This window comes from Ictidomys tridecemlineatus, chromosome 10 (assembly GCF_052094955.1).
Source record: "Ictidomys tridecemlineatus isolate mIctTri1 chromosome 10, mIctTri1.hap1, whole genome shotgun sequence".
Lineage (NCBI taxonomy): Eukaryota > Metazoa > Chordata > Mammalia > Rodentia > Sciuridae > Ictidomys > Ictidomys tridecemlineatus.
The window spans coordinates 79,430,088-79,454,370 of record NC_135486.1 but is presented as its reverse complement, the minus strand read 5'-3'; the positions used below and the strand labels follow the sequence as shown (position 1 = coordinate 79,454,370).

The window sequence follows — 24,283 nt, the reverse complement described above, 5'->3', positions numbered from 1 at the left end:
TAATTAATTAAACCCGATCATAAATATGTATGTAAGGAGAATGTAGTATTTATGCCGTTTGGTACTATCCCCGTGGTTTCAGGCACCACTAAGGGTCTTGGATTATATCCCCCAAGGATGTGGAAGACTACTGTAGATAGCCATTTGGTTTCTAAGTTGGCATCTGTCATTCATCAATGTGTTCACCATCATTTTCTTTAATGAGTCTTGAAAACGATCCATCCTTTAAGTTGCAGTTGTAGAACATAAAATTCTATATAATCATCAACTCATTTGGTAAGTTTTGATCTGTTATATCATTGAACCAAAATATATGTACTTTATTAATTCTCATATTGTCACAATCATCTGAAAGCTATATAGTGCTGTATCTAACCTTCTTCACTTACAACATAATCAACTTTGATCAGTTTCTCTAGTGAAAAGAAAGATGGTCAAAGGGCCCAGAGACAGGGACCTAGCACCTCTGGCAGTGGTTAATGCATCTCCCAGAAATGTCACCCAGTAGCAGAATTGGGTCATAATGCTAAGGAATTTTAATCAGATGTGTCCCAGATAATTAGCCATGAGTAACCTAGTGTCTGACTGATGATAGTATGTATTTATGTTTGTGTATACACACACACACACACACATATATATATATATATATGTATAACTAATAGTGATGTATTGACATCTATATAGTGATAATTTATGAGTGACATGTAATTACATAAATATATATATGTGATATACATAAGCATAATATATAGTGACATATCTATTAGTTAATTATAAATGATATATAATTAATTATATAACTAATATAATTTGGGGGCATATTTTAGTCAGTTTCTTTATTGCTGTGACCAGAAGATGACAAGAACAACATAGAGGAGAAAAAGTTTATTTTAGCTCCTGGTTTCAAAGGTCCAGTCCATGATTGTCCAACTCCATAGCTCTGGGCCCTGGATGAGACAGAACATCAAGGTAGAAAGGTGTGGCCGACAAAAACAGCTCAGGACATGACAGCCAGGAAGCAGAGAGAGCTCTGTTCACCAAGGACAAAATATACACCCCAAAGGCACGCCCCTAGTGACCTACTTTCTCCAGTTACACCCTACCTGCCTATGGTTACCCCCCAGTTAATCCAGTTTAGTGGATTAATCCTCTGATTAAATTGTACCTTGCATGATTGAGTCATTTCACCTCTAGAAATTCTTGCACTGTTTCCCACATGAGCTTTTTAGATATGGTTCATATCTAAACCAAGTATATATTTGTACTTGGACAAGTATATAAAACCTAATGTAAGCCAAGAGACCAAATGGATAATTAGATGCCATGCCCAGGGAGACACCCAGAGAGTCTTTTCCTCTGCTGTGAAAATCCAGACCTGTGAGCAAAGCAACAGAGGTACTTCTCAGAGGGTGTTTTCCATGTTGCACACCAAAACCCAGGAATAGAGGTGCCCCTCTGGGATCCTGGCTGGGAAGGCATTGGGATGTGATTCTTTGCAGAACACACACAGTGTCCTGGAGGACACGGCCTTTCCCAGTGGTGGGGGAAGTGAAGCAGTGGGAATCCTGGAACTGAGTTCTTGCTACCTCACTGCAGTGGCCCTCCCACTTATCTGCTGTTTCCCTTTCCAAGTGTCAGTGCCCTTGAACACAATCATAATCTGAAAATATTAAATGAAAAATTCCAGAAGCAATTCATAAGTTTCAAATAACTTTCACTACAGCATATTGTTGTGATTGTCCTGTTTTATTATGGTTGTTGTTCGTCTTGTAGTGTGCCTAATTTGTAAACTAAACTGAATCATAAGTATGTATGTTATAGGAAAAAACATAGTATATATAGGGCTGAGACTATCCACCATTTAAGGGTCTTGGAATGTGTCCCCTAGGAATAAGTACTGCTGTGCTTCCTAGCTACCAGAAGTGAGGAAAGACACTTAATTCCCCATGCTTCATTTCCTAACCATTAAAATGGGGCAGTAAGTAGGTATTTCACTGAGTTCTGGGGGCCATGAAATGAAACTGTAATTGAAAGCACTTTGTAATCTGCAAACTGGTGGGTGATTATCAGTGTGTGTTTGCAGGAGGTGATGTATAATTACATAAGTATATGTGAGCATGATACACATAAGCATATTATGAAATAGAATAAAATTGCATGAAATTAAATAAAATCAAAATTGAAAGCACTTTGTAAACTGTAAACTGCTGGGTGATTATAATGAGTATTTCCAAGGGAGGAGAAGGCATCTAAAATTTTTTATACAATAAAAAGTGTTATAAGTAAATACAGCCATAAATTGTATACTGCAGAATTACTTGGATGAGCTAAATAGACTTTTTGAAACCCATCATCAAAAGAAAATATCTAAGGCACTGCATAGCTTGAGTTTGGTAACATAGATGATGTGTCAGCAACAAATTTAAAAAATGATAAAAGGGAGTCAAGCATACGAGAACTGTTTCCATCCAAGAAATGGGTGGATGTGCAGACAAGGAGATAAAAAATGAGAAGGAGTAGTTGGCTCCATCTGTTCCAAGTGTTTAGAAACAAGATGTGAATGCACAAACTGTAACTATTTTAGGTACAAAAGGAGATTGTCCTTGGCCTGGATAACACAGGAGTAGCCCAGTGGAAGGTCAGGTATCTGGGAGAGAAAGCCTTCTTTCTTTATCTCTCCTACGGCTCTGCATAGTTATTGATTGTGGCTTGGAAGTTAAATGATTTATTTAATATTCCTTTTTTATTTTGTTCCAGACTGAGATCTTTCTCAGCGTAGGGCATAGAACTGCTCCACCAGGTCTGGCGTTGGAGGACTCAGCAGAGTTCTTTGTGTCAAAATATTTGTGAAAATTAACTATCATCTTAAATACATAGCCATCAGTTGGCTGGACCCTCTCTTTCCTGAGAGTTCAGTAATTTTGGCAACAGTCTGTCTGTCACATGGCTGGTAGACATTCCATTTATGATCAAATGAAACACTTAATAGGTTAATAAGACCTCACAAATGGCCATCTTTGCAATTTTAACAGCATAAACAAGATGCATTTGAAATGTGTCCAACATAATAATTACTTGCTCTCACAATATCATCATTATGTTTATAGGCACATTTTTGGGTTTTCTTTTAGCACACTTAGTTGTTTTTTTTTAAATCAATAAAGAAATGAACAAGAAAGAGGAATTAGGAATAAATTTCACAACACTATTGGCCTTCCCAGAGCATAGAAATTATTTCCTACTGAGGTAAGGCTGAATATTTACTAGCATGTCCTTTCTTAACACTAACTCAAAAGAAATAAATTACTTCCACTTTTCTTATAGCCTTAGTCAATGAAAGGAAGAGGGGAAATGAATAGCAGGACACTTTATGCACTGCTGGGAAAGAGTAATTTGCCAAAGTCTGTTGCATCCCAAGGTAGGCAGGGCTGAGAAGGATCTGGTGAAGCAATCAGACCAGAGCATGGGGGTGTCGGGAGTTGACTGTATGCAGACTGAGCCAAACTTTGTAGTAACAACTGAGTCTGAGGAAGCCCTTCTCTGGAGAGCACGCTCCACTCGGGTGAAGCCATTGGGCCCCGTGTATGGCACCAGGATATTGCTTAGGAAATTAGCATGTCTGGTTCATTAGCTGATACTCTGGGGCCTTGGGATATTGAACTCCCCTTTTCTCTGGGGTGAGCTTCATGCTTACTAGAGAGCATTTAACTCATCCTGATTCACCCCAGGGTTGGGCTGGCTTTCAAGCTCCTGACAGTGAATTACTGCCCTCGTAATGACGAAGCCATGCCAGATCTGGCTCTGCGCACACAGCGCCCTGGAGCATTTTGAAAGTGAAAGGAAATTGCTCTGAACAGGGCAGGAAGGAAGAGGTGGGAGAGGGTAAGCCAGACCTCCTCTCACATGGTACCCAACGACTCACTCACGTGGTAGCAGGGTCCAAGAAGCCACTGCTCTCTAGGGCGTATGACATAGAATAGTGTGTCCAACATGGAGTGATGCATTGGTCAAACTGCACGGAGAGTTCACAGCTCCTGTTTCCTGGTGGAGGATGGCATGGCCCCAGACACTTCACACCCCATGTCTGGAACAAGCAGTCCTACATGTCACAGACAGCAGGTAAAGCGAGCTCCAAGAGCCTGGCTCGTTAGCACGCCTCCAGCCATAAAATAGGGACTGTGGGAAGCGCTGGAGAGTGGAAGCGTGGCTTCATCAGTCCAGGGAGGCAGCCCCTGCATCCATCCCCCTTCCTGGAAAGCCCGCCTCTGACTGGAGAAGCAAAACCTGCCAAATGTATACCAGATGCCTCCCCGGCCCTATAGCTTGGGCTTCCCATGATCTGGTGAGAAATAACAAACCCTTGCTGATTAGATTAAAAAATCACAACAGGGGTTTTCACATTCCTTCTACTCTCCCGACCTCTTAGGTGGCATCTCGGCATCTCTTGCAACCACTTCATCCAAATATTGTTTCTAATGAGACATCCTAGGAGGGAGGCAATGTCATGTGCTCCGTTTCTCCCCTTCTTTAATGGCCACGAAGCGATCCCAGGACAGTAAACAGTTTTTTTTTTTTTTTTTTTTTTTTTTAAAGAAAGCCTGCAACGCAGACTGGATTTGGACTTAAGAGACGTCAGGGCATTCTTTTGGTCAACAAGAACAACCTCCAAAAACCTTAAAATGTTTGAAAAATGTACAGGCTGCCGAGAGCGTGGCAGTCGGGTATGGCATGAGGCCAGCCCAGCATTTAGAGCTCAGTGTCACAGGATTCCCAGTTGGAGAGCCACTGGGTGCCACTCAGTCCCCTAGGACTCAGAAAGTGTGACGTGGATAAAACACAGCCTACCTGCAAGCAAAGGAGGCGCTTCCATCTCTCTCATTTTTGCCAACCATGTGTTAATACCTGAGAGCTGCACAAGCCACTTCTTGTTGTGGATACGCACTTCCTTGTCCCCGTCCCCTGGGAGTGAGTGGCTGTGCTGACAGTGGTGCGTAGGGGGGAGGTCTCTGGAGAATGTCCTGTCTGCTCCTCTTCCATCTTGCTTAGAGTGGAGTTGCTGGGCTCCGGAGCCTGTCTCCTCTTTTGAGTAGCTGTGCCTTGCCCTGTCTTCCCTTCTTATTTCAGCCGTGTTTTCCAGAATGATTGCAGTTGCTTACCCGGTGTTGTGAAGGACTGGTGAATGGCTGCTACCCAAAGTTCAGCTTAGTCAAGGCAGGCTGGTTAATTAATAGACAGCCTCCTTTATCGCCCATGTTTTCCCTTCAATATCATGAACCTGGGGAAGAGGCTCAGGTTTCCTTCACTTGCCAATTCCTGAACTTCAAAAGTCTGGCAGCAGAATGAGTTTGGGGTACCGGTCTAGGTTTTCACAGCAGCACTCTTAACAGAAAACTGATCTAAGAGCTGGTCTTTGGAAGTGATTAGCAGGTTGGGTTTTCTGATGGTTTCGTTTCTTGGCTTGCTTGTTTAAACGATCCTGTTTGACCTAGGTAGAATCGATTTGGTAATATTTTCTTGATTTAACCCATTTACCTAGGCCTCTTAAGACTTCCTTTGCGGGTATGTATTTTCCCTGTAAGCAATTGTTGAAGGACTGACTCACCCGTGCGGTAGCCTGTGGTTGGATGTGGGCTGAGGTTATTCAGTGACTAATTTCCAAGGGGGAGGAGAAATTGGCTTATCATAGGGAAGGCTACTTTTTACCCATGCCTGTGGCAGCTCCGCTCTGAGAACTGGGTAAAGGAAAAATGGTCTTTACTCGTTGTGAACACTCAAGCTGGGGAACGTTTTAGGATCTCCGCGTCCTTTGTGATGATTTCATCAGAAGAGAAAGCTGCCTAAGATATCCGAGAGTGGAACTGAGAATTTAGATGAAGCCAGCAAACAAAGGGATCACATAACCGGGAGCTGAGCCAATGTGCTTTTTTTCACAGCGTAATTATACAGGTGGTTTCCTGAAGAAAAAGTAAGTGGCTTTAATTCTTCCAGGATCAAAGTATATCCTAAGAATTCTTTTCTCCAGTTACTTCATTGTGTGGTCTTATGGAGTGGTATGTTTACAAGTTCTAGAGTTGCAAGGGTGGGGTTTGAAATACGATAAACTATATATAATATTCCCTTTCTGCAAAGCATATCTCTCTGCATTCTAAATGTTCCACAGAGAGACGCGATTCATGAGACAGCTTCCCCAAATGATGTTAGGTAAACATTTTTTCATGCTACATTTTGTTTTCCCCAGAAACAATTTTGAGGTGTTCTTTCTTATCTTACCTTCAAGAAACTTCTAAATGAGTGATATTTTTTTGGCTTACAGGGCTTTGGGAAAATGAAATAGAGCTGTAGATAAAAATTCCCAACTCAAACTTCAAATAATTAATTTGAAGCCACCCAAGATTATTTCCTAGACTGTTAGAAATATAGGGCAAACATATTGAGCTGAGTGTTATGGGCAGAGACAATAGCCGCCTACCCAGGTCCATGGTGATGAGACTGAAGGAAATTTCCGTCTTTATAAAAACCAGAAGGGCTCAAATAACCAAGACACAGTAGTGATTTGGGCAGTAATGGAGAGAGGGAAAGATGATGCCCACATACCATATGAATGAGGGAGAATAAATAGTCTGGAGAATAGTTCGGTTCCTACACTGCCAGGTAATTGAACACATTCTTTCTGAGCTTACGTTCAGGAAAAAAATATATATATATGTATTGAATTCAGAAGAATCATTATTTTTGTGTTTAGGTTATCTTCTTTTCTTGCTATGATATGAAATTCTTTAAATCTTACAAATTTTCTGGGGAGAAAGTATTAAGGATACCACATAGCCAGAGACTTTTTTAACTTACTAAGAGCAAGGAGATGATTTCTAGAGACCAGAGACATAAGAGAGGCTGATGGCAGAATAAATTCAGATATATTAAGGCGAACAGCAATTCCATATGTATCTTCAGGCTTGTGTGTTATTTGTGCTTTGTTTATTTATTTTACCTTGTGAGATTAATGTAATTTTCTCCTAGGAGATCTAACTTTGAGTACCAGAACAGGAAAACCTCAATATGTATTTAATGCCATGTTTTTACGAAATAGCCAGATAGTTAAAAAAACAAATGAAATAAAATTGTGTAGGTGTGTCACTCGAGGAAGTATTGACATGGGAAGAACACAAGTCTGAAAGGCGGAGGTTGTTTTAAGTTATGAATTATAAGACTCTGACTCATCACCTGCCTCAATCAGACGAATGTCTGCAGAGTCAAGGAAGGTCCACTTTTTATTGGACTAGCAAGTGGCCTCCCTGGGAGATCACACTGAAGACCTGGAGAAGATTCTCTCTTCTCATCTTCCAGGACTTTGACACACCCTAAGGGTGAGTTGTCTTTGGTCCATACCTTTTCATGTATGAACCCAAGGTATTTCATTTCCAGAGATTAACCTAGTTTTAGGCTTAAAACCTATTTCCCATGACTTAATGGGATAATCATGTCATTCTCTTCTTGGGGTCTGGAGCCACGGATGAAATTAACAGGGCACTTTTTTAAACTGTCTTGGAAAGTCAGTCATCACTTGGCAAATCCACAGGAGAATTCTGTCAAAGACTTCCAACTTCTAAGTCACTTGATTGATAGAAACGTTGATGCTCCAATCACCTGTTCTTTTCATAATTGAATGCATATATTCCACTGTGGATAGCTCAGTAGCTCAGTGACTTATTCCATGACCCTGTTGGATGATGGCATTATGATTTTGGAGTGGACCAGGCAGGGCTGATACACAGCATTACCACCAGGTACACAATGCCAATTGCTGTTGGCTAGGATCATGCTCAGTAGCTGAAGTTCCATTGTGCTTGAATTGGCACCTATGCCATACTGGATATTGGCTGTTAAATATTTTGACTATCACCCACATTCCCCATATGAATTTACAACACAGTGTCACAGAGTTATTCTCAACTACTTGTTACATTTCTTTTTGATCATGTCTACATATGCCACCAGAAAGTCTAATGAATTTTTTCCTAATGAGAATTTTTTTAATGTTTCATTTATAAAATGCAATGCCTCACCGTTTCTTTTCATATCCCCAAACACATTTTTAAATACCCATAGAGATATCTCTACTGTTTAAAAAAATATTCAACTTTTTATTAATTAAAATTAATTTTACAGTTTTATTTATCTCCTAGACAGTTTTATACTCCCTGAAATCTAGATGGCTCTTTTTAGTATTGTGCCAGAAAGAAGAAAGTTTCTACTGAGTGTTAATTGGAGTCACAATTCCCCAAACCAAGATGTTGTCTAAAGCAGAACAAAGAGAGAAAAGAGAACAGAGAACAGGGACAAGCTTGGTTAGAACTATTGTTCAACCCGAAGGGGTTCTAGACATTTGGAGTCTTACAGGGGAGAGATATTTTCTTTTCTCTCTCTCTTCTCTCTCTGTCTCTCTCTCTCTCTCTCTCTCTCTGTCTCTCTCTCTCTCTCTCTCTCTCTCTCTCTCTCTCTCACAGGAGCACGACACAGGGGTATTGGTAACAATAATGACAAGTTGCCATTTATTATTAACTTTTCATGGGCACAATGTGATCTATATGATGCTTTATGGAAGGTGCCATGTTTGAATCAATATGATGAATTTATCTTGATTTTCATTTTGGTTGATTATTGCTTTATTTGGTTTGACTGCACAGAGAATCCAGTCAGATATCTCACTGCTGGCTAAGCTGGTCCTTCTTACATTTTATGACCTCTGAAGCCCTGCTGAGCCATCCCTTTCTTTTCATTGAATCCTGCATTGTAGAAGACTGAGTGGGAGAGGCATTTATAGAGGCTGGGTGCTGACTTCCTACAAAACCTGTCACATGGTAGCTCTAGCCATTCTGGACCGAGAACCATGCTGGTATACTATCCCGCAGTGACCTTGGGAGTGGCCATCCTGGTCTATGGCCCTGCATGCCTGAGTCATGAGGGTGTCAAGTGAGCAGGGAGAGGATTGCTTGGGCTGGAGCCCCAGGGCACCTGGAGCCTGAGCCTAGATCTAGATCCACACGGGTGAGGAGATGAACAGAATTCCAGGGATACGAACAACCTGAGGATATCACAGGAGAACAGACTGGCCTGGGATGGTAGGAACTCTGTGTGTGACATGAGAGGAGATAAATTGTGCTTGTAAGTGATTAACCGGAACAGGTCCCCAGAAACAGCTCCTAAGGGATCTGAGAAGCCAATTTGCTGATGCCCAGGAACGGAACACTCAACGGGCTTCAATTTGTTGCTACCTATTTGTACCTTGTGTGTATCATCAGTGACTTTTGTTATGAAATCCACTATAATAGGTGAAACTTCCTGGTCCCGTCAAGGGTTCTGCACTGCTAGATTCTCCCAGGATCAGGAAGCTGTGGAAGATCCACTGATTCTTGGCCAGTGTTCTACCATGTGTATAAAAGAACTCAGCCTATCCCTGGGCTTATTCAGAACTATACCTTCCAATAATGTATGTCTCTTCCTAAGTGCTTGGTAAATGTTGTTTACTAAACAAATGAAATTATGTGATAAGGAATTGATTTCTTTGTATTCAAGGCTAGGAGATCCTTTTCATTTTCAAGTTCCTCTTGTTGCCTTTGTTTTTTCTATTCTTTTCCCCCATCCGCCAACTGTTAGTCTTTTGTTGTTGTTCTTTTTAGCAATACATGATAGTAGAATGTATTTGGACATGTCATACAGACATGGAGTATAATTTCCTATTCTTAAGGTTGTACATGATGTGGAGTTACACCGGTCATATATTCATATATGAGCATAAGAAAGTGATGTCTCATTCATTCTCCCGTCTCTCCTATTCCCAACCCCCCTTCTTTCTCTTCATTCCCCGTTGTCTAATCCAGTGAACTTCTGTTCTTCCCTTCTTCCCTCTCCTTATTGTGTGTTAGCATCCACTTATCAGAGAGAATATTTGGCCTTTGGTTTTGGGAGGATTGGCTTATTGTACTTAGCATGATTTTAGTTTCATTTACTTACCAGCAAGTGCCATAGTTTTGTTCTTTATGGTGAATATTCCATTGTGTATGTGTACCCCATTTTCTTCATTCATTCATCTGTTCAAGGGCAGTTAGGTTGGTTCCAGAGCTTAGCTACTGTGAGTTGACCTGCCATAATCATTGATGGGGCTGCATCAGTATAGTATGCTCATTTTAAGTCTTTGGGGTATATACTGAGGGATAACTGGTGATTCAGTGGTTCAATCAAATGGTGATTCCATTCCAAATTTTCTGAGGAATCTACTTAATGCTTTTCCAATCATTTATCTTTTGTCAGTACATCTGGGTTCTTGTTTGTTCAAGGGCTCCCTTCTCTCTTCATGCCACTATCTCAACCCCTCTATAACCATTTATACTCTTCCTGTCTATAACACCTCTTGGAAGTTAGGATAGGGAATGTGGGCTTCCATGATGGCACAAATAGGACTTGAAGCAAGGGCCAAGGCTGTCTGTCCTGTCCCTTGTAGCCAATTAGAGAATTTCAGTATCAAAAATCATGTCCTGAATCATTTGTGTTTTTTAATGCGGGCCCTTGCTAAACACAGTAGCATAATTGAAATTACAAATTCATTTCCCTTTTCCCCATTGACTTCATTCTTCTGCTATTGCTTTCCTACAGGAGAGTCAGTGGGAGACTCTGTGGCAGCTTCTGAACTGGGAGGGAATAACACATCCGAAGACTAGGCTGTGACAGCAGAAAGCCCTAGTCACTATGGCTGTGCCTGCAGGTTCCTTACACCGCATGGCACCTCAGAAGGTGTACTGTCAGGATTCTTTACCCCTCAGCTTCCCAATTATGAGTTTGACTATAATTTTACTGTTATCTCCAGGATCATTATCCCCTCCCCCAACTTCTCAGTCTGGTTTCTCGTAAGTTCAAATAAGATTTGGCAGATGAATGGAACTCCCAAACTTCCCCAGGGATCTCCTTTGCCTCTCTGGTCATGTCTCGTTGGTTGTATTAGCTTGGAAAGCTGGAAGAGGTGATTACTGTTGCCCAGGTCTAATAGTAGGAATACATGTCCAGGACACGTTTTACAAAACAATTTCGGAACTATTGATACATTAGACCCACATTTATTAAGAGTCTATAAGAAACTATGATTTTAATATTTAAATCACTGCAATATTTTCTCTCCAAGCCCCACAGCATTGAGCTCTATGTCAGGTATATTCATTCACTGTGGTCACTATAACAATACTCAAAATTAGATGACTCTAGGGTTGCAGGTGTAGCTCAGTGGTAGCATGCTTGCCTAGCATGTGTGAGGTCCTGGGTTCAATCCCCAGCACTGGGAGGAAAAATCCTAGCTTAAAACACCACACACACCTTTATTATATTATAGAGGTCAGAATTCCAAAATGAGTTTCACAGGCCAGTATCAACCTATGGGCAGGACCACCCTTTCTTTGAAGAGACAATCCATTTCTTGACCTTTTGCAGCTTCTGGAAGCTATGCATGTTCTTTTGCTCATGCCTCCTTCTGTCTTCAAGTCAGCAGTGTAGCACCTTCTAGTCTTTCTATCTCTGACTCTGCTTCCATCATCACAGCTCACCCCTGACCTGCAGTCTCCTGCTTCCCTCTTGCACATATAGACCTTTGCAATTGCAGCGAGAACACCTGGATAATCTCCCATCTCAGCATCATACTCAGACCTCTCTAAAAACACAAATCTCAAAGTAGACTTTCTAATTCCTTTATTTATTTTTTCAGATGCAGAGAGAAATTGTTTATGCAAGAGGAGATGGCCCTGGTGCCTCTCGACCTGGATCCACAGCTCATCCACCCCATGCAATTCCCAATTCTCCACCATCCACTCCTGTGCCTCATTCCATGCCTCCCTCCCCATCCAGAATTCCTTATGGGGGCACTCGCCCCATGGTTGTTCCTGGCAATGCCACCATCCCCCGGGACAGACTCTCCAGCCTGCCAGTCTCCAGATCCATCTCACCAAGCCCAAGCGCCATCTTAGAAAGAAGAGATGTCAAGCCCGATGAAGATATGAGCAGCAAAAACATCGCGATGTACAGAAATGAGGGTTTCTATGCTGATCCTTACCTCTATCATGAGGGAAGGATGAGCATAGCCTCATCGCATGGAGGGCACCCCCTGGATGTCCCTGATCACATCATTGCATATCACCGCACAGCGATTCGGTCAGCGAGTGCTTATTGTAACCCCTCCATGCAAGCAGAAATGCACATGGAGCAATCACTGTACAGACAGAAACCAAGGAAGTATCCAGATAGCCATTTGCCTACTCTGGGCTCCAAAACACCCCCCGCCTCTCCTCACCGAGTCAGTGACCTGAGGATGATAGACATGCACGCTCATCATAATGCTCACGGCCCCCCTCACACCATGCAGCCAGACCGGGCCTCGCCAAGTCGTCAGTCCTTTAAAAAGGAACCAGGCACCTTGGTATATTTTGAAAAGCCCAGGAACACTCCAGGATTATCCGGCATTGTGGACCTTGGCCCTCCTCTAGTTGAGAAGCAAGTTTTTGCCTACAGCACTGCTACAATCCCCAAAGACAGAGAGACCAGGTAAGGCATGGGAAGGGTAGCCACGGGTGGTCTGTGCTCATGTGTTGCTGAGGGCGGGCTGCTCTCCAGAAATGAAATCAGAGAACAAATGCCAAAGAATAAGTGCCAAGCTCCAGCCTTGTGCTTTATGGGTGCCACTGAGGGCACAGAGGAGCATCCAAGGTTGGCCTTCTCTGCAGAGAACTTCTAAATCAATGGGGTCCTGTGAGGTACACAGTAGCCATGGTAAAGAGGATAGGTGTGCCCACAAGGACCATCAGTCAGCAGGTCTCTGGACCATGGTCTTGCCAGCATTATCACTAGTATAAATCTGAATCATGTAGAAGAAAATTGTGATTAGCAGAAACTATTCAGAGAAATAGATCAAGAGATCATAGTAATTGATCTGCTGCAGAAAATAAGAAGTGAGGGGTTTGTTTGCAGTGGCAATTTCTGTTTTTCTTTTAGAATGCAATTTTTGTTTTCTCATCTGGTTTTGGGAAATGGAAAGAATGTGTCATTGCCTGTCTTGTAGGATGATAAAATGTGAATCTGCATGAACAGAGAATGGTTTAGATTTAATATCCACTCAGGAATGGTGCTAAAATCAGCAAAACTTTTCTCGTGAATGAGGCACTCTGGGTATTTAAATTTCTTTTTTATATGCATATATTGGTATGATTCACCAGTGCAGAACCTTCCTCTCATGTTTTGAAACCCCTCCAAAATTTATAAAGTAATAATAGAAAAGCAAATTTTGGTAGAGGGAATTTCTCTAACCTGAATGGGTTGAAGGAAGTCAACATAATAATTACACTCATAAAAATCTAGTCAAGGAAATTGAGGCCAAAAGAGGTGAAGCATTTTATCTGTCATCATATGTGAATTCACAAGGTGTGTAAAAAATAAGAATCAGATATTCAGTCATTCGGAACCTTCTAAGAACCACTGTTCCTCACTAAAAAATGGTATTATCACTTACTATTATATAACCTTATAAAAAGAAGGCCAAACTTGTGAATGGAATGTGAACTGTCTGCATCAATGTTTTCACACAGAAATCAGACAGTCCTGTCCCCTTTAGCAAAATTTATCAGGAAAAGCTTGTCCCTCCTTATTTGTTCAGTCATAAGGAATCTCACAAGAGACAGATTTCAGGAGAATGGAACAAGAATGAACATGAACATTTTGGGGTCATTAAGACGACAACAGATTCTAACTCACACAGCTAAAAAAAAAACCTCAGTGGTGACTGGCTGGATTAGGTAGAACTAAGAAAAATTAAGGATTTGAAAATAATATTCATTCTCTCCTTTTCATAGTTCTTAGGAAGTGAAAATTCTGAGAATCAAAGATAGGGACTCTTCCCATAATCACAGACGCGGCGAAGGGGGTGGAATGAATGTCCACAGTGGCTGGCTAGAACAGACCAGTGTCACAGCTGGAGAGAAATCTACCAGGACCTGTCATGGGGCTTGGAGCTTGTGCTGTGTGCTTTGCAGAAAGGGTAACAGATGTGTCCCCTGCAGTGGATTATGAGTTGTGGATTGAGAAATGGTGTATCACTGAAAAGAGGGGATTTAAAGCCACAAGAATTTAGTCCAGAAAATAATAAAATGAATCCATTTTCTGGATATAATGTTGAGTCAGGATCTCATCCCACCATGCTGACACCTCCCCACACTGCCCACCTTGAGGGTATCAGAAGATCAAAAGCCCTATCCCACCGGGATCATGTTAACTGTGTCCACCCCCTGGGTTCTAGGTACATTTTTGGCCAACAAGTGGTATTTGCCTCCTTCCCAGAGCCTAGTGGGGTGTCATCCATGCAGTTACCACATGTAAACAACTGCAAGGCTTTGCTGAGCTGTGTTTGTCAGGGATTTGGTTATTGGAGGGAATCAAACAAGAATCTTCTGCAGACCTGAGGAGTCTTCCTATGCAGCTCCCTGACCAAAGCATGGAAGGACATGAGCTTTCAGTGCCATCTGCGTTCTTTTAGAACCTCCACCCTCTTTTTAAAAAGGATTTGCCTGCCTCAGAGACCTTTTTGCTAAATCTTAGAAGATTCTATGTAGTTCTGTTTTATGTGTTAGAAAACCTGTTTAGAAAATCTAAATTAGTATACATCGAAAACAAAAAAATATTAGAAACATTGACCAAAAAAGATTAATGTTCACCTAAAATGCTCTGTCATGATTATCATCATGTTCTTACATATGATTATAGTTATGAATTAATTTAACATTTTCATATTTTCCCTTCCCCAAAATATGAAATGGCACAGAACAATTTTATCTCATACATCTGGCTAGGTGACTCCTCACCTGTTAGTGAACTTAGCTCCAAAGGGTAGAATTGGGGTGTTTGTGCAAGACTGTTCTCTAAGAGCCCGATACAGACACACACATTTACATAAACACACCCATATACAAGCCCATGGACATAATATGTAGACACACCTATATACACAAACACATATGTATACACAGAGGAACATACAGATACCCACAGACACACATACACACACATATAGACACATACACATATAACTCATGCACCACAGACATATACATGTATAGATATACACTCACAGATACATATATACACCATATAGACCTGCAGACCCACAAAGATACACAGACCTACACACAGATACATACACCACACAGATGCAAATAGACACACGAACACACACACAGATATACAGCACGTAGACACAGGTACAGACATACATGCAGACACTCATACAGATTAACAGCTGCTGTTAGTAAAAGACTAACCTCTGCCCCAACTCAGCAGGCAGGTGCCAAGAGTAAACAGTGACTTTCTGTTCAAAAGAACTCAACTCTAGAACTTTTGTTCTCAGTCTCCCCACCCCACCCCCCACTACTTCCAGAACAGATAAGAAGGTGGGACAAACGGAAAAGTATGGGATTTGTGCCACATTTCCTTCTCTGTAGCTACCCCTCTGAATCTGACAGTGAACTCTTCAACAGCTCGTTGATTAGGCTGAAATGCAGGGTTAGGCTGAAATGCAGGGTTGCCGGGTGTTTTATAGCTATTGATAGCAGCTGTCATTTATTTTACCTTTTTTATGAGCCAAGCCTATGTAAGTAGTTTGCACACATCAGGAGATGTACTTGTCATGAGAACCCACTAGCAGCACCCCTCCTTTACAGATGAGGAAGCTGAGGCTCAGATAGCTTAAGTAGCTTGTCCAAGGTCACAAAGCCAGTAAGTGGCATAAAATGTCCAAGAATCTGTACTTTTTACCACCATATAGTATTCTTTCTTGGGACTGAAAACTATGAGCCCCCACCTTCACACAGCAAGAAATGAATTCAGGAGTGAATTCTGAGCATTTCAACCAGAATCCTTGAAAAATTGTTTCAGGACTAGATGCTAAATAACTGCTCCCAAAGGATATTCACAATCATAAACATGGTAGAATTTGCATAATTATATTTCTAAATATATACATGCCATTTAAAACATAACTGCCCTAGCTAATATATTAGCACAATTATGCAGAAGTGGGGAAAGAAGGAAGAGAACATTCTTGATAGATTTTGTTTTATAAAAAAATGCATCTGAGTACTACGTCAAAAAAAAATTAAAATAAGAAAACCAGAAACAATTACTGCAGCACAAAATTATAGTACATTGTCTTGCTTATCCCATGACGTTATTTTAGAAATATTTAATCTGGGTAAGTATTTTTAAAGAGTGTTCAACCCCTTAAACTCCATGAGTACAGGGTATAAAGTGCCAAACCAATTTCTGTTGCAATTTCATAATATTAAAAAGCAAATAAATCTTAGAGTGCTTTTTATATGAAACTCTCAAGTGAAATTTTACATCTAAGATGTGAAGCTACAAAAAACACAGGAGGGAGACTGAGAAATCTGTAGCTCTGCTTTCTTTTGGGCGCTGCTGGATTCAAATACTGTTCCAAAGAGCACTTCCATGTAATAACCCAAATAACTGCAGGACGTCAGAAATCAGAGAGAAAAATTCTTTCTTTCACATCCATACCCAAGAGCCATTCAACAGTAGCCTGTCTGAAGAAACACGATTTTAAAACAGGTCTGTTGACATGGAAATGAAGAGCTAAAGACTAAATGGCATAATCTCGATTCTTATATTTAGTCCTGTGACTTGTTCTAATGAATTTGGCATCTTTTTTTTTTTTTTAAAGTGCTTCAAGAAGCATCTGCTAATGACCCATTCTATCTAGAAGATCTGGAAAAAGCAGTGTATAGGGTATAACATGTGATGTTGGGGTTCTCCTTCCAAGGAGCCCAGGGACTTTGTAATAGATCACACCCACTTTTGACTTTCAGGACAGCAGTTCTCATGTCTGAGCTTATAGAAATAAGACAACCTTGAGTGTTGAAGTAGCTGTACCCGAGTGACACCCTTCACCTGGTTCTTCAAGAGGAAAGTGGATCTGAAAAACCATGAGAGATGCTGAGAGAGAGACATCATGTGACAGACAGCGCGTGAGGCTGTCTTCCCCCGGTTATGAAATCACTTCATTAAGCAGCATCATGCTTTCTACCCGGGGCTTATAAAACAGCTCTTAAGAATTGCAAAATTTGAGGACATTTGTGTTTTGCTATTTTCTGTTTGTAGTTGGGATCATATAGTGTAAAATATTTTTATTGAAATAACTCTCAAAAGTCAAGAGTGCTCATTGCAAAGTGACTAATAACTCCCTTTCCAAGTGGGTAGCAGATTCCTCCAAATGAAATATGATTTGTCAGACTCAGTAAACTTGAGCTGAGATCAGACTTTAATACTCTTCTTTACCTAGAGCAGCTACATTCAACAAACTAGAAAAGAGGCTCACTGAAGAGCAAAGCCTTGCCCTGCCTAGGCACCTGTGTCTAGAGAAAGAAAAGCCTCATGAGACTCGTTAGGATTTTTGCAACAGTGTAGACTTAGCGAGCAAAAACTCTTGTTTTGGGTCGTTTGGAAGACTAAGGAAAGCTGTGTGTATAAAAGGAAACCTGCCTGCTAATTGGCGGTGTGTGTCTGTTTTTAATCATTTTATATCACTTTCTCATTTATGAGGATTAAATGTTGTTGTGATGGTAGCTTTGAGAGGTGGGATGGATCCTTGGTTTAGCAGTTGATTGGATGAAAGTCTAAATTTGGGTTTCTATCATTTAAAAATGTCCATGGTGATTGGCAGACCTTTGAAGATTTTCTAAGCTATGCTTTATCCTGCTATAAAGCAGTCTGAATGACCCAAAAAGAATTATGGCTTTTTTTTTTTAACCCCTCTCCTTGGTTTAGTCAAAAGTGAGCCACATTAGAGATCTCTTAAGTAGTTAAACTTGGAATCGCTCTAAAGTAGGGCTATTTAGACTCTGTGCTGTTGACAGTTCAGGCCTGATGAGTTGTAGGGGCTGGGGAGGGGTGACCTGTGCTGAGCAGCAGCCTCTTTGGCCTAGAGGTCTTTGGTTGACCCCCTGGATACCAGGAGCAAAATATGCTCCAAGCCTGCCCTAGTCTTTGACAGTCAAAGATGTCTCCAGAAATTGTCAAATGCCTTCCACCAGAGTAAAATGCCCCTGGTTAAGAAACACGGCTCTCAAAAAAAAAAAAAAAAAAAAATTGGAATTTTCAAAAAACATAATGAAGTAGAGAAAGACTGCCGATGCTCAAGCCATGCAAATTATGACATTCATAAGACATGAATCACACCAATTATTAATTCAATTCTGCCATAACTTACTTCTTGGTAAAGTAAATTGATCTCTCAGCAACCGTTTATGGAGAAGCAGTAACTTCTAGTAGATGTCAAAGCCAGACTGCATGGGTTCAAATCCCAGTTTCAATACTTTTTCCCAATGTCTTTGACCACTTATGGAATTGTGTTCATGTGCTCATTTGCAAATGGAGATGATAATAGTAACTACTTCAGAGGGTACATGAAATATACCAAGAACCCAAGAGTTCCTACTTTGAGCACTCTACTAAATACTAACAGGAGATCAATACACAGGGATGGCTAGGACAGAGGACTGCCTGAAGAGATAGGGAGGCCTATTTTTAAATATAATATCAAAAAACACAAAATTGTCGCATAGGGGTAGTGAGAAAGTAAATTTAATTTGAACAGAGAATGGAATTAGTGTGCCTAAAGATCCAAATTAGAATAGAGTATCAAAGGCACTTTTAAGTGCATTTCAGGAAAGTTGTTAGAGTGGTACATCCCTTTGGGTCCAGGGACAAAAAGACAAGCCAGCTGTGAGTCATCCTTTTAAGATTGCTTCTGAGCTATATGACTGATGATAAAGACCCCTAACAGATTTGGCTGAAATTATTAGGTTGCCTGTTTGGGTATCTGATAATACCCGACTGACCCAGCTCTTTCCTGAATTGCTATTTCAGGAAACTCTGATTATGGATCAGTAAATGTTTATTAAGCTGTTCTTATGGGTTTAGCTGTGGACTTGGATGCTTCTCTGGAAACCAAGAAACTTAGACGTGGTTCTTATTTATAAACTGTGAAGAAGATCATAAAACAAGTTTAATACACATGTATAAGTTATGCTACAGTTAAGGGCAGGAAGCTTCTGGGCTCTGAATGCCTACTGAATACCCATTTTGGAGGAATAACTACAACAGTCGAATTTCATGCATGGCATTTCTTTGGGGGTTGATGATACCCTGGGATGCTCTTCTTCTCATCCCAAGAGTGACAGGGTCTCCTAACAAAGCCAGGAGGAAGGAGGAGGACATGCCAAGTCCAATACATCTCCCAAAAGCTTGAGCTTCAGGGGGGAGATATTTTTCCAATATTGCAAAGTCCAGCTGGGAAGTTAGGACACGTTTTCCTTGGAAACGATGCAGAACAACAATAGAATTAATAATACATTGTAGGTTAAAGAGGCTTCTGTGGCCAGCTGGAAATCCAACCAGCACTTATTGCAAGTTCTGAACAATGAAAGTACAAGCAAACTTTTCAATGACAAGACTGCCATAATTTGGGGGCTGCTTGTACATAATTAATTCCAAAGTAGTGATACAGACGGTAATTGCTAAGAATTCAGAAAAAAAAAAAAGAGCACTTTCCCAAAGTTATTCTGGTCTGGAAGCCTCCATGAGAATATTAAGATGGTCTGGAATATAAGGCACGTAACATGATGGAATGAAAAGATATCATTTGCGAAGGCGGACTGGCCTTTCTTCAAAATTTATATTTCTACCATTACCGAACCTATAAAAATGACATTACAATATGCTTTCGCCAGTCTCAGAAATTAAGTAAGTACCCATAAATAGAGTTATTACTTCCATCACAGGAATATAACTTCGCAGTTAAGTAATATCTGCTAGACATTCCTTTGCTGAGTTCGGGCCACAGATGTCTGACAAACATACTTGAGAACTGACAGATTTATGAAGACTGCACCACTCTTACACCTGGGAGATTCTGCCCAACATACCAGAGAATGACTGCCGCAAGATCTGTGCCACTTTAAACCAATTTCTCAAAAGGAAAAGCCATCATCTTCCTTAATTAGATCAAATTAAAATGCACCTCTCCATCTCTGAACATTCATGAGGTCTTGAGCCTGAAACCACAAACGAAACCAGAGTTGCCTGTGTGCTTCAGATCATCCCTTTCATTGCCAGCTAGAACCTTTTCAAAGAGAAGAGTAATGTGAAGGTGCCAATTTAGCCTCCTTAAAAGATGGCAAGATTAACCTGGTGTAGAATCAACATGGCTGCCACCCAGCCCAGGGTTGGGCCTCATCTGAGCAGCCATTGGCACAGCAGGTGCCTAATTCCAGGCTCTCCTAATGCCAGGCCACATGTTACCCTCTGTAGTGATTAGCTGGGGAGATCGGGGAGATTATATTTGACCTTATTTGAAATTTAGACTTTATTTGCAATGAATGACATGATTCAAAAATACAGCCAAGTCCAAGCATGAATTCTAACTTTTAAAAATGGCGGGTCTTAAAAAGTCCATATTGCCCACTACTCTTGTATTGAGGTATTTGCCAAGTTGTAAATCAGCAAATACCTTGATGTCTGACTTTAGAGCAGACAAACAGAAGAGAAACCCCAAAGGTGCAACAACCAGAGCTATTCCAGTAAGTTACTTTCACCATCATTCTGTCTCGATGTTCTTTTCTCTTCATCATGAAGAGATAGTACCTGTCTACCTCCACCATCATGCACAAGAAATTAAGACAAAACAAAAATAAATAAAAATTTAAAAACCAGAGGCCACACATACAAAATATCTTCCTTCTTTATTCTAAGCATCACTGTCTTTTTTCTTTGGCATCCAGTCTTAAGATTTTACAGATCAAAAGCGAGGGTGGGGAAGGGGCTTATTCTCACAGCCCCCTGAGGACCACCCAAGAGACATCTCTCCGTGGCTTCTAACACCATCTCTCATTTGAAGGTAAATTATAAGCCATAACATGAATGAACAGCTATTCCTACCAGTTTGTACCTGTTCAAAAAAAAAAATGAGATGTCATTTCCAGAGCATGAATATTAAAGATTGCCCTCCAGGAAGAGAGAAAAAAATGCAAAATCAGTGATTTCGTGAAGCAGGGTATAGGCATGCCCTGGGAGTGGAGGCTGTAGTCACCCAGGAGAGAGCCAACAGGAAGAGAAGTGCCTCACCTCAGGCTGCACGTCACCACAGGACTCAAATCTGAACCAAGGGCGGAGAGCACTGGCTATGGAGGTCTGAAACTAATTCACTGTGTTTCTCAAAGAAATCCCTGCCTCTCTGAGCCTCAGATCTTCACTGTAACTTGGGCATTGGCCACTAGCATTTCTCAAGGGTTCTGTGCAATTTAAACGAGCATAGGTACAAAAGCATTTTGTGAATCAGAAAGTTCTCTATAAATAAGAGCCTTACTGATGTAAAACCATGAAGTCATCTCATTTGGATCTGAGAGACTATTGTGTCCTTGTCCCTGACTTGAAGCCATTAGAAGTAAATTGTGAAATAAATGAAAGGCTATCCTAGAGGATTTCCCGAGCATGTTTGCTGTGCTAGAAAGAACCCTGTTGGCGTGTCGGAAGTTGTGCATATCGGGAGTGCTAGGCCTAGGTGTGACTGAGCTTTGCCCTATTTTCCTGGCCTGCCACACCCTTGGTTCCCGCCTCCCCACCCCCCCACCCCCGCTCTATGAAGATCACAGACCCAGAATGAGAAGAAGTGTGACACCCAAACAAATTCTTTCCAACAAGAAAATTTTTTAATTCTGGAATTCAAAGTCAGATTGGATCTCAGAAATTATCTTCTCTGGGTGGTGGACAAAAGGCAATGTGTATCCCTAATCCTTTAAACAAGGGGTAGAAAAAGTCTTTTGAGACCCTGTGCTCTCTATTTGCTGAGACCTTCAGCCTCACGTCAGTCAGCTTTCCATTACTGTAACAAAATACCTGAGATAAGCAACTTGATAATGGAAAAGGTTTATTTTGACTCAGTTTCAGAGATTTCAGTTCATGGACACTTGACCCTGTTGATTTGGGTCTATGGCAGCAAAGTATGTCATGGCAGGAATGTAGTACAGGAGGCTTCTTTACTTCATGGTGGCCTGGAAGCAAAGAGAGAGAATGGATATCCTAATATCCCCTTCTAGGGAACACCCCCAGTAACCTAACTTTCTTCCATTAGTCCCCACCTCTTAAAGGTCCCACTACCTCCCAATAGTGCCATAAGTCAAGGAACCAAGCTTCCAATACATGGGCCTTTGGGAGACATTCAAGATCCAAACTATAGCAAACCTCCTATATTCTGTGTCACAAACTTCACCCACATACACCGGCTTCCTGGGTTTGAATGTGTCCGGGATGTTCCTACTTCAGGACTTTGCATTTGTACAAATATACAAGGGTAGGAAAGTTATATCCAATTAATTCTACTGTCTTTCCTATTCCCTTTTCCTCTCCTTTCCCTTCATTCCCCTTTGTCTAATCCAGTGGATTTCAATTCTTCCCCTCCCCGTCCTCTCTTGCTATGAGTTCGCATCCATATGTCAGAGAGAACATTTGACCTTTTTTTGTTTTTTTGAAACTGGCTTATTTCACTTAGCATGATATTCTTCCGCTCCATTCATTTACTGGCAAATGCCATAACTTCATTTTTCTTGATGGCTGAGTAATGTTTTCTTTATCCATTCATCTGTTGAAGAACACATGGTTGGTTCCATAGCTTGGCTATTGTAAATCGAGCTGCTATAAACATTGATGTGGCTGCATGACACAGCCACATGTCAGCTCTTATGAGGATTTTCTCTTTCCCAGTTGACTGCTCTGTCTCCATCATCCAGGAGTACTTTGTTGACAGTGTTGAGAACATAGGAAGCCCACAGAATCCTGGTTAGAGTGTGGCCACCTGTGACTACCTAAGCAGTGCCATCTGAAGCCTAGAACAAGGACAAAAGATTCTGGCATCATAGATCCCAAGCACCTGTGCCCATACCCAAAGTGATTGTTGAGGTGAACTGAAGTTGATGGTGATAATCAAACATTTCCCAAGGCCTCTAGGAAAGTGAACTGTCCAAAACTATCCACTACTAGTACATGCATCCCATGGGAGCCTTCATTATCTCAATGCCTCCATGCATTTATGAAGGAAGAATAGTTCTAGCTTTTTTCCTCTCCAGAGCTATGTAAATGGGGCTCCATTTTTACCCATTTTGGTTTTTTTAAAAAACAGGTTTCTTAAATATGCATGTCTTCATGCATCATAAGTCATGCATTATCAGAGCATTTCAGGTGATTTGGTCACTGTTTCTTTCCTGACTTGGGAAAACATGTCTGCCCAGTGAGACAAGTCCCTCTCTGTTTCCTTGAAATATAACCAAAGAAAATGGTATGGGAAGAAATAGAAGGGACCCAGTGGAAGGAAGTTAGGTCATTGGGGGAATGCCCTTGAACAGGATATTGGAACCCTGGCCCCTTCCTGTCTCCCTCTTTATTTCCTGACTGCCATGAAATTAACAGACCTCCTGCATCATGTGCTCCCACCAGGATAAGCTATGCTACCACAGGCCCAAAGCAACAGGGCCAAGTGACCCTGGACTGAAACCTCTTGAAACTGTGAGCCAAAAAAAACCTTTCCTCTTTTTAATTTGTTTATCTCAGGTATTTTGTATCAGTATCATAAACCTGACTAACACACTAAATAAGGAGCCAGAGAAATTAACAGGGACTGTCCAAAAAATAACATTGATGGCTGATGGAGAGAAAGTAGGGCTAGGATGCAGGTAAAGGGCTAGTTTGTATAAATGAGGGAACTGAAGACAACAAAATGTTGCTTTACTTAGTAGAGATTTGGGAGTTTCAGATATAGACAGTAAAACCATCCTGAGTTAGAATTCAAGGTCAGAGTAAGGCTGTAAAGAAGAGTTTAAAAATCCGAAATGCCAAACCTCTAAAAGCATTGTCTGTATAGATATTAAAGCTACAAAAGATAGTGAGCTGGGGTGACTAGTAAGAGGATTTCCCCTACTCTGTCTCCTTAAAGCCTCACCCAAAGGAAATGAGGTAGGAAGAAACAGAAGGGATAGAGGGATTTTTTTTTTTAATCTATTTTCATTCCCAAATGGTCAGAAGGCAAAGCCAGTGGAGTCTGGAATCAGGGATGCTGGGAGCAAGCCTAGAAGCAAGAGAGGCTGGTGGTGAGGGAGTGTGAGGCCCATGCCAGGTGCTATAATTTAGATATGGA

The 24,283-nt window shown here is 41.2% G+C and overlaps 1 protein-coding gene and 1 long non-coding RNA gene across 26 annotated transcripts in view; one reads left to right on the top strand and one right to left on the bottom strand.

Moving 5' to 3' along the window:
* Kiaa1217 (KIAA1217 ortholog) overlaps nt 1–24,283 on the top strand; it is a 417,228-nt gene that overhangs the window by 340,082 nt on the left and 52,863 nt on the right. For 24 of the 25 annotated variants that reach the window (XM_040277708.2, XM_040277696.2, XM_040277700.2 and 21 more), the window contains one exon: nt 11,750–12,582. In XM_040277708.2, coding sequence (XP_040133642.1) covers nt 11,750–12,582 — 833 coding nt within the window. Of the gene's footprint in view, nt 1–5,707; nt 5,969–11,749; nt 12,583–24,283 lie in introns of those variants that run through there. The other variant, XM_021722966.3, reaches the window with a different exon arrangement.
* Nucleotides 874–5,698, bottom strand: LOC144367358 (uncharacterized). Its single transcript, XR_013426695.1, has 2 exons — nt 4,849–5,698; nt 874–950 (listed from the first exon to the last, which is right to left on the bottom strand). It is a non-coding gene; the product is annotated as an uncharacterized LOC144367358 (long non-coding RNA).